The sequence below is a fragment of the Podarcis filfolensis genome, assembly GCF_964270895.1.
Source record: "Podarcis filfolensis genome assembly, chromosome: 2".
In the NCBI taxonomy this organism is placed as follows: Eukaryota; Metazoa; Chordata; class Lepidosauria; order Squamata; family Lacertidae; genus Podarcis; species Podarcis filfolensis.
This window is the reverse complement of record NC_139605.1, coordinates 112,012,037-112,027,767: the sequence shown is the minus strand read 5'-3', so window position 1 is coordinate 112,027,767 and position 15,731 is coordinate 112,012,037. Positions and strand designations below refer to the sequence as shown.

The 15,731-nt window shown below is 44.8% G+C and overlaps 1 protein-coding gene across 2 annotated transcripts in view; it reads left to right on the top strand.

The window, feature by feature from the left end:
* The first annotated feature begins 1,873 nt into the window (after positions 1 to 1,873).
* The window catches only part of ACVR1B (activin A receptor type 1B), a 41,858-nt gene continuing 28,000 nt past the window's right edge, over positions 1,874 to 15,731 (top strand). For both annotated transcript variants that reach the window (XM_083599294.1, XM_083599293.1), the window contains exon 1: positions 1,874 to 2,175. In XM_083599294.1, coding sequence (XP_083455420.1) covers positions 2,076 to 2,175 — 100 coding nt within the window. In that variant the 5' untranslated portion in view covers positions 1,874 to 2,075. The remainder of the gene's footprint in view (positions 2,176 to 15,731) is intronic.

The window sequence follows — 15,731 nt, the reverse complement described above, 5'->3', positions numbered from 1 at the left end:
CAGACACATTTTAATTTGAATCCTATACTACCAGCAGGGATGCGGGTGGTGGTGTGGGTTAAACCACTGCGCCCAGGACTTGCTGATCAGAAGGTCAGCGGTTCGAATCCCTACGATGGTGCTATGTTCAATCCATGCCAGTGAGAGTAGATAAATAGGTACCGCTCCGGCGGGAAGGCAAACGGCATTTCCGTGCGCTGCTCTGGTTCGCCAGAAGTGGCTTACTCATGCTGGCCACATGACCCGGAAGCTGTACGCCGGCTCCCTTGGCCAGTAAAGCAAGATGAGCACCACAACCTCAGAGTCAGCCACGACTGGACCTAATGGTCAGGGGTCCCTTTACCTTTACCTTTATACTACCAGCATGGTAGTGTCCAACTCTTTGTGACCCACTGGACCAAAGCACGCCAGGCACTCCTGTCTTCCACTGCCTCCCGCAGTTTGGTCAAACTCATGCTGGTAGCTTCGAGAACACTGTCCAACCATCTCGTCCTCTGTCGTCCCCTTCTCCTTGTGCCCTCCATCTTTCCCAACATCAGGGTCTTTTCCAGGGAGTCTTCTCTTCTCATGAGGTGGCCAAAGTATTGGAGTCTCAGCTTCAGGATCTGTCCTTCCAGTGAACACTCAGGGCTGATTTCCTTAAGAATGGAGAGGTTTGATCTTTTTGCCGTCCATGGGACTCTCAAGAGTCTCCTCCAGCAACATAATTCAAAAGCATCAATTCTTCAGCGATCAGCCTTCTTTATGGTCCAGCTCTCACTTCCATACATCACTACTGGGAAAACCATAGCTTTAACTATACGGACCTTTGTTGGCAAGGTGATGTCTCTGCTTTTTAAGATGCTGTCTAGGTTTGTCATTGCTTTTCTCCCAAGAAGCAGGCGTCTTTTAATTTCGTGGCTGCTGTCACCATCTGCAGTGATCATGGAGCCCAAGAAAGTAAAATCTCTCACTGCCTCCATTTCTTCCCCTTCTATTTGCCAGGAGATGATGGGACCAGTGGCCATGATCTTTGTTTTTTTGATGTTGAGCTTCAAATGTAACAATTACTTGATTAAAATGTACTTGAGTGTATGCTTTTATGTTACCTTATTGAAGAAGTGTTTCCTTGTACAGTACTAGAAAAATGTAGCTAGAGAAATGTATTTTTTTATATATAGTAGGCTTTCTCTCAGCCCAGGTCAAAGCTGATGGGCATTGCCATTCAAATAGTGGAAGCAAGAAGAACTACCGACAAAAGAAGAATGGAGGACGAAACTAACGGACTATGCAGAATTGGATAAACTAACAGGAAGGATTTGAAACCGGCGGGACCAGAAATCCACAGAAGACTGGAGTAAATTTACAGACTATTTGAAAAGTATTTGTGATGATCAGACTACCTTTGTAGGTTTGCAAGAAGTTTTGTGAGGAGTATTATTGGAATTATTGGAAAAATGGATAAGGGGGAGGACGGTTAGTTAAAATAGTCAAAGGCAATATGAATTTAAGAAATGCATATGAAGGGGTCCAAACGGTGGATCATCAGAGGTGCTGATGGAAGTCCTAGAAAAAGATTATATAAGTGATGAAGTTTTGTGCTATGTATAATAATTTATATGTCAAAATTAATAAAAAATATTTTTTAAAAAAATAGTGTGCGCGTACCGCAAAATCACGCGATCGATTATGCGGGGTGGGGCTTCCCTGGTCTGCCCCCCCCCCAATATTTTATTCAAGCTCCTGCCCACAGCCACACTCGCTCCCCTTTGTCTCCCTCCGCCTTTCCCGTCGGCGGACCCTTTCCCTCCCCGACTCCCCTCTCCTTTAACAAAGGGCCGCTTCCCCTTTAAGCCCCTGGCCGCCTCTCTCGCCCTATCTCCGCGCGCTCTCTCGCGCGCATGCGCACACCCCGCCCTCCTCTGGCTGCTGAGGCGCCGCTGCTGCTGCTGCCGCCGCCGCTCTGGTGTCTGCCTCGTCTCGCGCTCGCGCCGCCGCCGCCGCCGCCTCTCGCGCCTCTCTGGCCCCGCGCGAGCTGAGGGCGAAAGCGAGGCTGCCGCCGGTTGCGCCTCAGCTCCTGTCGCGAGGCCGTCGCCATGGCGGGTGGTCCGGCTCGCCGCCCGCGGCCCGTGGGGCCCAAGACGCTGCTGGTGCTGCTCGTCCTACTGGTTCTCGGGGGCCACCGTGGAGCCCAAGGTAAGAGGGGAGGAGGAGGAAGAGGAAGAAGAAGAAGAAGTAAGGGACCTCATCCAACATGGCGGCGGCGGCTTCAGCTCGGGGTGGGGCGTGTAAATATTGGGGCGAGGGGCGAAAGAGGGGAGAGCGGAGGCGTCGCAAGGGTCTCTTGGGTGGAGAGGCGGGGTCCCCATCTCTGAGGGGTGGGGATCTGTCTGTCTGTGTGTGTGTGTGAGAGAGAGAAATCCACCGAGAAATCCACTCAAGCTGTCAGATTACAGGGAGGGGGGTCTGCGGACCCTCCATAGAAACCCTGCCTTTGATCCTTCGCTCCCAGCAGCCGTGGGGCGCGAGGGTTGGGGGGCTGCTTGCCGAGGAGCTGCCGTGCCTTAGCAGGGTTGGGGGTTGGGTTTGGGTTGCGAGGTGCAGGCTGGGGGGTGGGATGTGTGCTGGGATGGGGTGGGAGGTCTGAAAAAATGAAAATAATTATAAAATAAAAATAATTGTGATGCATCTAGGGCAGGGCTGTGCGACTTCCAAGAGGCTGCGATCCACAACCACCGTAAAAACACTGGCAGGGATCTACCCAGCCCTGATCTAGCGGGGCGGGGGGGGGAGGGCTGGCATCGAAATCAAGAGAGACAATGGCCAACTGGAGGAGCACCTGATTTCCTCCAGGGGTGGAGGGAGGGTTGTGTTTCTTTTTAGGGGCCTTGTAGATCTGTGATGCCTTTCTCTCTCGGGCGCGCGCGCGTGTGTGTATTGGGGGGGGGTGCAATGGAGGTCACATGAACCCAATCCCTGTTCAGGCTCCTTGCTTCTGCCAACCCCTCTGCAGATCAGACTTGTCGAGGAATGATTTTTAAAAGCATGTTTTTAATCAATAGGCTGGCGTGATGGTTGTTAATTGTGTCAACAAGTATGTAAAACTCCAGAATTTTAAGGTTTTTTTTAAAAAAGGAGGCATGGTATGAGACTTAAAGCCCACTATTGGCCCACAGTGGAGTTCCAGTTCACTCCAAATAGCCTGCCTCTGAGAATGTTTTGGTTTCACCATGAAGTGTCCTCAGGCTTGATGACTCGAGAGTCCCCCTTGCTGTCTTAACAAAGACATCATCACATAAGGAGCCAGTCAAAAACCAGTTCCTTATTTGCAGACCTGTTTGTTAATGTATTGCAAAGGGAGGTGTGGGGCATCCGCCTTGAGAAGGTCTTGTTTCTTAACAAAGCTTTTGATCAGGTAGGGCTAAGCATTGTATGCCACTAGTCTGTTTATATATTGATGCATCTCAGGACAACCCAGAGTTTTGTTCAAGAATAATGGTTGGTCAACACTTGACCCTGAAAAGCCAATTCTACTTCGAAATGTTCGAATGCGGTGTGAGTGATTTTTGCCACATGGCTAACTAGTTAAAGGTGATGTGGCCACATGTAGAACCAATCAGCTTGTGATAAGTTGGTCAGTTCTCAATCATTTCTTGTTATGGATCTCTTTGGTGACCTGGATATCTCAGGTCATGAACTGAGGGTACCTGATGCAGCCACCTAGCTGAAACCAACCAGGTCTGGGTCAGATGGGAGAGCTTCTGGGAGCCGTGTGTGTGCTGCTGTCTTGGATTCTGTGATGGGGAAAAACAGAATATAAATGTACTAAATAAATCATCAAGCTACTCAGTCAGTTTAGTATATGGCAAAGTCAGCTTAGATATCATTGCCCTTCCCTTTGGGCTCTTCCAGAAAGTCTTCTGGGTACAAGAATTTGTTGTGAATAAGGAACACATGTATCCAGATGGTTTCTTCTGCCAGATAGTTCATGTGGCAAGATATCTCAGTTTCTTGGAAGAGGGAGGACAGAGTCTGGCAATGCCTCATTCAGCTAATTGGAAATTTTGAATTTGGAGAACACTGGTAGCAAGATTGTTCCCCAGGACATTTGCAGAGCTGGTACAAAGATATAAAATGGGTGCTTCGAAGGAGGATGTAAAAAAGATCAACATACAGGGATAGGTGGCAGGATGTTATCTCTAAAGTATGAGTTTGCAGAGGGATAAATACAATCTTACCACATTCCTGAATGATGGTGTCCAAGGCTGTGTGGCTTAATTTCTTTTTTTCAAGGGGTGTATTGCCATGGTTTCTGAAGGTGGTTGTTTGCTATTGGAAAGAACACAGCTTTAAAGGGGTTCTGCTATCAGGTGTTCCCATCAGTTTTATCTAAAGCCCTGCTCCCTTTTCTGATTAATTAATATTCGCTTTTTAGCATTGAACTCTGTGAACTCGCTTTCCCTTAAATTAAAGGATATGCTACAAGGTTCACGTTACAGCCCAGTGTAGAGGAGAGCCGCAATTCTAAAACAATTCCATTATTAGAACTTAACAAATGGGCAAATTTTTGCTAACAAATAAGCTGCTAACAATAAAAAAATAGAAAATCCAAAAATGTCTGAACCAGACAGTAAGAACAGTAGAAAATGGCAGCATCAAAAATAACAGGAGATAAAAATCAATCAGTCAGTCAGTCAGTCAATAGCATGCTTAATTTCACCCTAATGCTGCAGTCCTATGCACAGCTAAGCACATAGTAGCTCCACTGAACTCTTCACACCAGTATGCCTAGGATTGGGCTACAAATCTCATTTGCTTCTTTCCAATAATTTTATATAGCTAAGTTTTGTGTGTTGAGAAAAACTTAAAAATTATGAGAACATATAAAGTATGGGTGCTTGGATGTTCTGACTACTGTACATGATACAGGAACTAACAAATGAGAATCCAATGAAATTGACAGTAATAATATTGCTTCATAGGATTGTTGTGATATTTTGGTCTTTTTAATCCTCCATCTCTTAGTTTAGTTCTCAGTTCGTTTGTTCCAGCTTTGGGTTGTTCAAACCAATTTTTAAAAATATCCAGATTGCCAGCATAAGGTGAAACTGGATTTCAGAAGAGCTAGTGGGTGCTTATCTAACTGTTAAATGTGAAATTATTAGGGAGCAGATTAACTTTGTATGGTGAAGCCTGAGCCTCTCCATTCACGTCACACTTCACTCTGCTCTGAAAAGTTCTTATTGGTTTCCTTCAGATTCATGCCTGTTGAAAAAATAAATAGGAATGGGGAAATTGACTTCCATAGTCTTTGATGCTTTGTTTTGGTTGACAGCAATTGTTTTCAGCAAATGCTGCAATGTACGTTTTTACTAATAGTATTCCTCAGTGAGGTGTGTATGCAGCATGGTTTTATGGGCAAGGAAAAATGTGCAAATAAAAACGGATGTTTGTGAAAAGGTGTGTGCAAGGAACCAATTTTGCCAAGTTGCAAGAGAAAGGGGTGGGTGGGTGAAAGCCAATTTTAAAAGGATAATAGTAAACAGCATGAACTGCTTGAAGCTTAACTGTGGTAATTGGTGTCTCTTTAAGCAACCATAACATGCTTTCTGTGCTTTGCTAATAAGGTTCATTTTCAGTAGCTTTCACTTGTGCTGTATATGTATTTTTACATAAGAATAAAACAGCCTCCTAATTACTTTGTATGAAAACATAATTCAGCTTGCTGTTTCCGTAGCTTCTGAGCATGCAGTGTCCTGTACGATTAATAAACCTACATGTTTAGAAGCTTAGCTGTTACTTGAAAGTAAAAAGTTGTGGATTCCTTCGCTGATATTTCTCAGAACAAGGATTTATTTAGTTCAGAATAGAACATAATTTATATTTTATTACTTTCCAAGAAAGATATCACTTAATTGGAAATTGGGTGCACTGTCCAAAAAAACCGTCCTTGAACTTCTTTTCACACATCTTGGCCAGAACCCTGAGATTTTCCTCCCACTTTTAGCCATCTGGTTTGATATCCCAATCTGCATGCTGCTGTGGAAACTGCACTTGTAAATGGCCTCAAGTAAAACTTTAGCCCTATGGTCAAACAAGCAGTTTAAAGGGTGTCCACGAGTAAGATTATTTCCTCTTACACTATTATCCAGAGTGCTTCTCTGCAGCTGCATTCCAGTAGTGCAGACCATAAGGAGATAATTTCTCTTAAGGCGAGCTTTCACTTAATAGTGAGGGCATAACATAAACAAATTGAAGTGGAGAGTTAGCAGCTCAAGGCCCCTCTGCTAAGCCTTTAAAGCAATATTGTATATATAATTTAAGTATTTGAATCAAAGCCTCAAAACCAATCTTAGTTGCTGTACGGGTTCTTACCGAATTGACCATTTATGAATAAACCCAAAGTACTATGGAGCCAATGTGGATTTGCTCAATATTCAAATTAAAATGAGGTTTTTAAAAGGTGCTTAATTCTTGAAGAAAGAATAGTTCATAAATCACTCTGTGTGTGTTAGTGCATTCCTATAGTGTTATTTTAAACACGGTAAAGTGAAATAACTTGCCTGTTCATAAGTTACTGTCTTACCCAATGCCAATTTCTGCTGCATTCATTGGATAGAATTTTCTTCCCAATCCCTTTGATCTTTTACTCCATACAGATATTTGGTGTTGAATATGTTTGTCTAGGAAATATCTCACTTAATGATTCCAATAATAACCACTTCTAAAAAACAAATCTGTTTGGGGCAGCTTAACATTATCTTGTGTGTACACATTTTAAAATTGTGTCATTTAGCAGGACTTAGGAAGCAGCAGCAAGAGATGCTGCAGATTTGTTGGTAGTTGAGATAAAGCATTGGGGCCAACCTACATGTTGCATACCGTATTTTTCGCCCTATAGGACGCACTTTTTCCCCTCCAAAAATGAAGGGGAAATGTGTGTGCGTCCTATGGGGCGAATGCAGGCTTTCGGTGAAGCCTGGAGAGCGAGAGGGGTCAGTGCACACCGACCCCTCTTGCTCTCCAGGCTTCGCGGACCTCTCCGCAAGCAGCGGGAGCGCTCCTGCTGCTTGCGGAGAGTTGCCTGCATGCTGAAGCCTGCGCGCGCTGAGCTCAGCGCGTCCAGGCTTCACGGACCTCTCCGCAAGCAGTGGGAGCGCTCCCGCTGCTTGCGGAGAGTTGCCTGCATGTTGAAGCCTGCGCGCGCTGAGATCAGCGCGTCCAGGCTTCGCGGACCTCTCCGCAAGCAGCGGGAGCGCTCCTGCTGCTTGCGGAGAGTTGCCTGCATGCTGAAGCCTGCGCGCGCTGAGCTCAGCGCGTCCAGGCTTCACGGACCTCTCCGCAAGCAGTGGGAGCGCTCCCGCTGCTTGCGGAGAGTTGCCTGCATGTTGAAGCCTGCGCGCGCTGAGATCAGCGCGTCCAGGCTTCGCGGACCTCTCCGCAAGCAGCGGGAGCCAGCGCTGGGCTCCCACGGCTTGCAGAGAGCTGCCTGTTTGGGGGCTGGGGTCGGGGGAAGCTCGGGCGGGCCTCCCCCGCCCCAGCCCCGCACCTGGGGGGGAAATAATTTTTTCCCCTTTATTTCCCCCCCAAAAAACTAGGTGCGCCTTATGGGACGGTGCGTCCTATAGGGCGAAAAATACGGTAATTTTCCTCTGCAACTGTAAGCAACAGAAAGATGTGTGGGAAAGAGAGGTTTAAGCCTTTCCACTCTTAAAAGACTGTTCTCCTCTTGCTACTTCCTTCTCCCAGCTAATCTTAAAATATGTGTCTGTTTCTCTGTGTCGTTTGACTCCTACAAGGCTCAGAGCAAAGAGTCCTAATTCTTTGGCTATCAGATGGCACTCTGGTGCAATAAAAAATAGGCCACACATAAACAAGCATTCTTGGTCTGGGATGCTGAACGAGGAGTGGATTCTTAGCTTCTTGGAATATTTGACCTTAGTTGATTGATGTGACATACCAATCTTACAGGATCTATTCCGCCGGGGGGACGGGACACACTAAGCATTGCATTTCTTGTAAATTCTTGCAGTTATTGTAAATTCCTATTTTTGTGATTGCTGCCAAGCAATCAGGAAATATTGCATTAGATCAGGTGTGTTATTTACCAGTGAGTACACGGACCCAGTTTGGAGTGTTGTTTGCCTACCAGACCGCTCTCACATTGAGACCTGCTTTTGAGGCCCTGCTTGTAGGCCCACCTCTTGAGAATTATCAAGTTGGCAAGCATGCGGGAGAAGGCTTTCTTGGTGGCCCTGCATTTGTGGAACTCTGTTCCAACCTGAAGATCAGATAAGCCCCATTCCTAGCAGTTTTAAAGCAGACTTTGAAAACATGCAGAAATTCGTGGCGCTGATTTATTCTGATGATACTGTATTTATGGTCTTACTGGACTGTTTCTGTTTCATTGTGCTGGCTGCTTTATTATTATTGGTTGCATTAAAGTTTTAAATTCTGTTTTTATGTTTATATATGTATGTTTGTGCATTGTGAGGAAAAGTTATCTTACCTCTTCACTCTTAGCAGTCCTGCCAACAAAAAGAAAGGAGCCACTGCTTCCTAAATTTGAAGAGAAACAGAACTGTAGCATATTTTTTGGACATGGAAAGCTTGTGCAGATCAGTGTTAGAAACTCTCATAATCTAGGTGCCAAATGGCTCCTTAAACCAGGGGTACAGTTGCCAAAACTGAATGCCTAGTTGCCATTTTGGGGCCAGACGGCTCAAAAGTTTTATTTTTCAATACAACTTTTTGGTTCCTGAAATTTATTCTGATTGTGCAAATAAAATATAATAGAGAAAATTCTACAGGGTGTGTTGCTAGTGTAAAAATAGTCAAGACCCAAGAATCCCTAGGTATGCACCTCCAGATGGTGGAGATGTCAGACACCATCCTGGCACCCAGGCATCTTCACTTGGTTCCAAGTTACCAATAAAGGTAAAGGGACCCCTGACCATTAGGTCCAGTCGTGACTGACTCTGGGGTTGCGGCGCTCATCTCACTTTACAGGCCAAGGGAGCCGGCGTACAGCTTCTGGGTCATGTGGCCAGCATGACTAATCCGCTTCTGGCGAACCAGAGCAGCGCACGAAAACGCCGTTTACCTTCCCGCTGGAGCGGTACCTATTTATCTACTTGCACTTTGACGTGCTTTTTAACTGCCAGGTGGGCAGGAGCAGGGACTGAGCAACAGGAGCTCACCCCGTCATGGGGATTCAAACCGCCAACCTTCTAATCGGCAGGTCCTAGGCTCTGTGGTTTAACCCACAGCGCCACCCGCATCCCATGTTACCAATAGCCAGGTGCAAAATGCACTTGGCATATGGTGAATTTTGAATGCTGGTGCAGATACTCAACTAAACACATGAAGGCTCAAACTGCAGATGAGGACAGGGGCAGAAATGCAAGCCCCACCCCAGTGATTTGAGCCCATAGGACCTCTGCACATTTAGTGTGAAAGTCAGAAGGGGATTTCTAAGAGCAGTTTCCAAAATCGGAGCCCTTTCCTCAGTTTGTATTGATTATAACAGTGTTAAGAGAGCTTTGGATTCAAGTATCTAAAGACCACTTCCTCCTACCCTCTGAAATTAGTTTGGTAGTTACGAGGAATAGGCTATGTGTATTATTTTTCCAATTATGGTGGCTCATATTTGGAATGTCTTCCCCAGAGAAGCTCACTTGACACCAGCCTTGATGCAGGGGTGTAAATACTCCAAATAAATACAGTGGTGCCTCGCAAGACGAAAAACGCACAAGACGAAAGGGTTTTTCGGTTTTTGCGTTGCTTCGCAAGATGATTTTCCCTATGGGCTTGCTTTGCAAGACGAAAACGTCTTGCGAGTTTGTTCCCTTTTTTCTTAAAGCCGCTTGAAGAGGTGCGGTTGCGACGGACCGTGCTTCGCAAGACGAAAAACATCGCAAGACGAAAAGACTCGCGAAACGAATTATTTTCGTCTTGCGAGGCACCACTGTAATAATAATTTGCCCAGGTATTCAATCATGGTTTTGCGGCCAGTTTTAGCCATTCTGTTTAAATGCTATTAATATGCTAGGAGCGTTGTTTCTGATATTTTATTGCAGTTCTGTGTTGGTGTTTTACTATTTTACTACTATTTACTATTTTAAAACTATATGAATCCCTGATAGTTTTCTACCAAAGGGTAGTTTATATATTCACCAAGTATGTCTTCATTTTGAAAAGCTCCCTTCAGTGCAGATTGATTGAGTTTGAAGATGCCCCAAGGTGGAATTCAATGCAGTGCTATGTGGGATATGTGTACTGTTGCGCTAGTGGACTTGGTTCCAAGCACGCAACAACTTAGTTGAATCCCGCCTTTTATTTGTTCTACAGCTTGCTTTGTGGCAGAAGCAAAGTTGAGCTGGGCCTTCTGTCCCTCACTGAACTTGTGTCTTCGCAAGATGTATGTTAGGTCTGATGAAATCACTGTCAGCTAGTTCCCTTCAGCAGAAATGCATACTCTGTAGATCTCTTGAGCAAGAACAAAGCTTTTATTCGGAGGCTCTGAAGCTTAGCTAGGCTTGTTTAAACAGTGTCTTTTGGGGCTGTGTCTGTCTTGGAGCAGAATGTCAGACACAGACATGCCAAACAGACAGAAATACAATTCCCAGCAAGCTTGTGTTACACCTTTCTTTCAGTGCATCTTTAGACATTTTATCACAGATGTAGATAAAGATCACATGAACCTTATTGTGTCCAACCCAGGAATTTTGTTTTAATTAAGTGGATTATATGTTCCACTTTATAAATGGTGTCTCTACCCTGCTAACTGCTAGAAAAAGTCTGGTCTGAATTTTGCTTTTGTTCAGTTATTTCTTTTATTGGGCTTGCCCAAACATTCCCAGCTGCACTTTCAATCATTCTGTGAAAAGAACTTGCCACTGGCCTCTTAAGTACCTGTTGGATTCTGGGCATGCAACATTCTCCAAGGTGAAATAATTGTAATAATACCAACTTTTCTTTTGCTTTTATTGACACGGGGAGAATTTTTTCCCTGTCGCTAGTCAAAACTTGAAGTGCCAGAACTGCACAAGTTGCTTTCTAATCCCCCCCCCCTCTCTCTCCCTCTCTCCCCCCCCCCCATGTTTCCTTCTAACATCCTTATAGTAGCTCTGGGAAAAGGAAGTATGTGTCTCGGGTTTGTTTATATATCATTCTCCCAGATAATTTGTAAAACCTCCTGCGATATTACTAATTATCAGATGACTCAGTAATATATAAGAAAATTAGCTACCTATAGCACATCACTGGCTTTCAAAGATAACAATTGCAGTTTTTAATTTGTGGTATTTCTGTTTGTATGGCTATTTTGTACAGTAGTATGAAAAGCTAACGTTTCCTCTCCAAACTAGTGCAGTTTCTAATATGGGAGTGCTGTGCCCACACAGGTGCTGTTGTAGACAACACAAGATACACACAAATACTAATTCGAAGCCTTTTTTCATGTAAACTGGTTTCAGTAAACCAGTTACTACAGATTACATTCAGATGCTACCCAACATTGACAGATGTTTCTGTACATTCATGCATATAACAGAATAGACACAGTTAAAACCAAACATTCAGCGGAATCCAGCCAATGGGCATTCAGGGTGCTGTACATGCTTAGCATGGATGGTCTAGACGTTTTGTGTCAGAGAACAGGACATGTTTGTATCATCTATTTAGTATGCCAAGCAGAGCCAGGACTTTAACAGGCATTAACCCATTAAAGTCTAGTAGTGCACTGATTACATGGCAGGAGTGTTGGACAAGTCACTGTCCTAGCTTAAAGCTACTTCACGGGGTTATTGGATCTATAAAATGAGATGACAGCATTTTTGTCATCTTCCACTCCTTTCAAGGGGAGAATACAAGCAGGCTCCCAAAGGTTGTATTCTTAAAATATTGACAATCGTAGACTCTGGATTGCTTGTTTTCATGCATCTGCTGGTCTTTTAAAGCCTATGTTAGTCACTTTAAGGTGTTTTAAGTAACAACATGGGCCGAACTGCATATATTCGTCAAAAGCAGAAATAAACCAAATGGAATTGCTCTTAATGGTGGTTGTTTTGCCATTACAAAAAATAAAAAAGATCCCTCCTTTCTTTCCACTCCCCATGGCTTGGAATTTAAAATTGTGTTTGCACTTTCTGGATGCTCAGGAAGAGAGAACTAGAAAATTGCCCCTTTATTTCTTATCTCTTCAATTTAATCTTGTCTCCAACTTGCACCATACCAACAATAATTTGTTAGACTTTCATTTGTTGTCAGAATCAAAGTCACTTAATGGCTCTATAGTAAAGGAAGTGTACTCAAAAACCCGTTGTTTCCCTTAACTAAACTTAGGAGTGAAAGTTTCTACTGTTGCCTTGCATAGCTGCATTCTCAGAGAGTTTTTGTGAAGGCAGCACAGCTGCCGCCGAAACCTGATTAACCTAAAGATCATCAACAGTCTCAACCTTAATTGAGTTGTTTGAATTTTCATATTAAAATGAGGTCTCCCCTTCAAAATAATTCAAATGCATAGTATCTCTCTCCATCTTGGAACAGCGGAGTCTTTTTGTCTTCAATTTCCTTTTTCCAATCCCAAAATAGAAAGGATATCTGCCTGTGCCAGACAGCAGGGCTGAAGTACTAATCTATGTTTATCTCTTGTGAACTACTATTGAAAACTTTATTTTTAACTTCTTCTGTTAGTTTGTAACTGATTCTTCTTAATAGCTTACCTTCCATAACTCTTACATTAGCCCAGTCAAAATCCTACTCAAGTGGGATCTTCATTACCTTGTAATGCAGCCACTGTCTTGCAGCTTACTGGTCCTGTTTGAGAGGGAAAATCAGAAAGCCGCATCCAGTTGAAACTGCAAGGTGAAGATGTGAGACCTTAATGTACCGTATTTTTCGCTCTATAGGACACACTTTTTCCCCTCCAAAAATTAAGGGGAAATGTGTGTGCGTCCTATAGAGTGAATGCAGGGTGCGCGGCTAAGCCCAAAGCCAGAACAGGGAGACGGAGCGCTGCGGAGCGCTCCGTCTCGCTCTTCTAGCTTGGGGTTAGCTGCGCAAAGCCTCCGCTGGGGCCCTGCGGAGGCTCCAAAGGCTGTCCCCGAAGCCTGAAGCCTTTGGAGCGCAGCGGGAACTTGCGCTGCGTTCCAAAGGCTTCAAGGAGCTTTGAGGCTGGCGGTGGGGGAAAGCAGCGCTTCCCCCCACCGCCAGCCCCACAAGCTTGGGGGGCAGGGGGAAGGCGGCTCGCCACCTTCCCACTGCTCCCCGACCTGGTCTTTGAGGCTGGCGGTGGGGGAAAGCAGCGCTTCCCCCCACCGCCAGCCCCAAAGAGCAGGTCAAAAGGAACCTGAAGCCTCTGGAGCCCAGAGGGAACTCCCACCGCGCTCCAGAGGCTTCGGGTTGCCTTCACTGAAGCCTGGAGAGCAAGAGGGGTCAGTGCGCACCGCCCCCTCTCGCTCTCCAGGCTTCCAAGGTAGCTGCCTGAAGCCTCCAGAGCGCAGCGGGAACTCCCGCTGCGTTCTGGAGGCTTTGGGTGAATGCATCTTGAACGCACTTTGTTTTAGAGGGGGAGAACAAGAAAAATTTATTTTTTCCTGTTCTCCCCCTCCTATGGTCTGGTGCGTTCTATAGAGCGAAAAATACAGTAATTAGAAGGTTGGTATTTAGCCAGTCCCCCCCCCCCCCCCCGGGAGTCACAAAGTTCACCAAGACTATAGATGTCACTCTCTGCCTGTCAGGCCAGTGTGCTAGGCTAGAGCTTTCACTGTGGTGCTGATACAGAAGACTGTCTGCGTACACATCATCACTTCCTGCAACATCTTGGATATTTCCTTAGAACCACCGTTCCAGGGCTTGAACTGGGCCTGACCCTGCTTAGGTTGTCAGATGTATTCATTGCCTCTGAAGGGTATTCTGAACTGACTTGACAGTGTGATAACGTCTTCCTAAGAATTGGAGGAGTTTGTTGTTAAAGAGCGGGCAATAGTTAATCACAGAGCTTTTCCTTTCTCCTTTTTAAAAGTTGCAACCAACTTTTTGCCTTGAACTCCACACTGCAGGTACGTACATGCTCTTTATCCCCTCTGGGGAAACAGGATCTGATGACAGCTGTAGAAAGTATGGCGTGCTCATTACGTGCACCCACCCTTCTCCTTGACATTATTATATTCATCCTTGCTGTTTCAGGATTTGGCTGCATTTTCTTTTCCAGCCACCTTGAGAGAAGAACAGCTTTTGCTTGGAGGCTTGAGATACGAAAATTGGCAGCTGCCTTGTATTTGAATAAAGGGTAGAATGCAGTCTTTATCCCATAGTGTAGCAAGTGGCTGTTGCTTCATAGAAAACAAGTGGCATCATGTACCTGCGAGATTCAGGATGGAATTATGTGCATTCTTGGCAAATGTGTCTTCTCAAACTTGCTTTTTCTGATATATGAATGCAAGGTGAGAACATTTATAAGGGAGAAATGTTGGGCGGGAGGCTGTAATTCATTCTGTGTGTCCCTGTTCTTTGTAAATCCTCTACCCCCTGAAATCCGTAAGTCAGGGTTATTTCCTGTTTTCAGCCCTGTTAAAGGAATAACTGATCAAGAAGTCCTGGAGTACATTTGCATAGGAGAACAGGACGGGGAGGGCGTGTCTTCCAATTCCCATCTGGAAATTCCCATCCCCTTTTCTATCTTTCCCTTGCAGCATGAGTCTGCTCTCACATGACGTTTAACAATAGCATTTATTATATTCATTGCACACTTATATGGCGGAAGACCCACTGAACATAATGGGACTTACTTTGAGTAGGATTGCCCTGTAAAATTGTTCAGAACTTTTTTCTCATTGTCACAGTTGAGAAACCATAACCCAATCGTCCAAGCCATAGTTTAGAGTAGTAAGGAGGTAACATGAGGACATGCATTCCCTTTCCTTGCATGCCAGTTCCATCTTCAGTTTGATTTTCTTCCAGCCACAGTTTGCTGTGACATTGAATCAGGTAAGCAGGGTAGCACTAACTTCTAAAATCATGGTTTGAAGTGTATTTGAAGTAGTTTGGAAGTTAGCAGCTGTAGTTTGTCTAATTCTCACAGCTGGAGAAAACCTGTAAATGGAGAAAGGGATTGAGATGTGAGGAGGAAGGAAGAGAGTGGAAGCCTGTGCCACATTGCCATTCTTCAAAACCATTGTTTGGAGGATTATGTAAATTCATCTGTGATCTCAGCAATCCTTAATACAACTCTGCAATGTGGGTCCCTACTGTACTTTGCTGAAGAAAGCTGAGAGAGTGTGGCTTGCCCTAGGCTGCCGGGGGAGTTTGTGGTACAGTTTATGTTGAAAGCCTATATCCAGATGTCATCAGCAACTTATTAATTTATTTATAAAATGTATTTATATACAGCTGTATAAAAAAAAAACCCACAGCAGTCTACAGCAATATAAAAACACATAAAACCAAATGAGAACATCGTAAAAGGTTAAAAACAAGTTAAAAGCAAAAAGAAATTAAAAACAAACATCAGTAGACCATTGTGGGGGATGCAGTCTTAATTGCCCAGCAGAACAGAAAAGTTTTCAGCAGGAATTGAAAAGTTGGCACAGAAGGCGCCCTCTGAATCTCTAATGGTAGGGTACGGGGCTGATGACACGAAAGGCTTGATTTCTCACTGTTGTCAAACAAGCCTCACCAGCTCAGGAGTGACCAAAGACACTCCTGCAGATGATCTCGGTGATCAAGCTGGAATATAAGGGTTCTGGAGA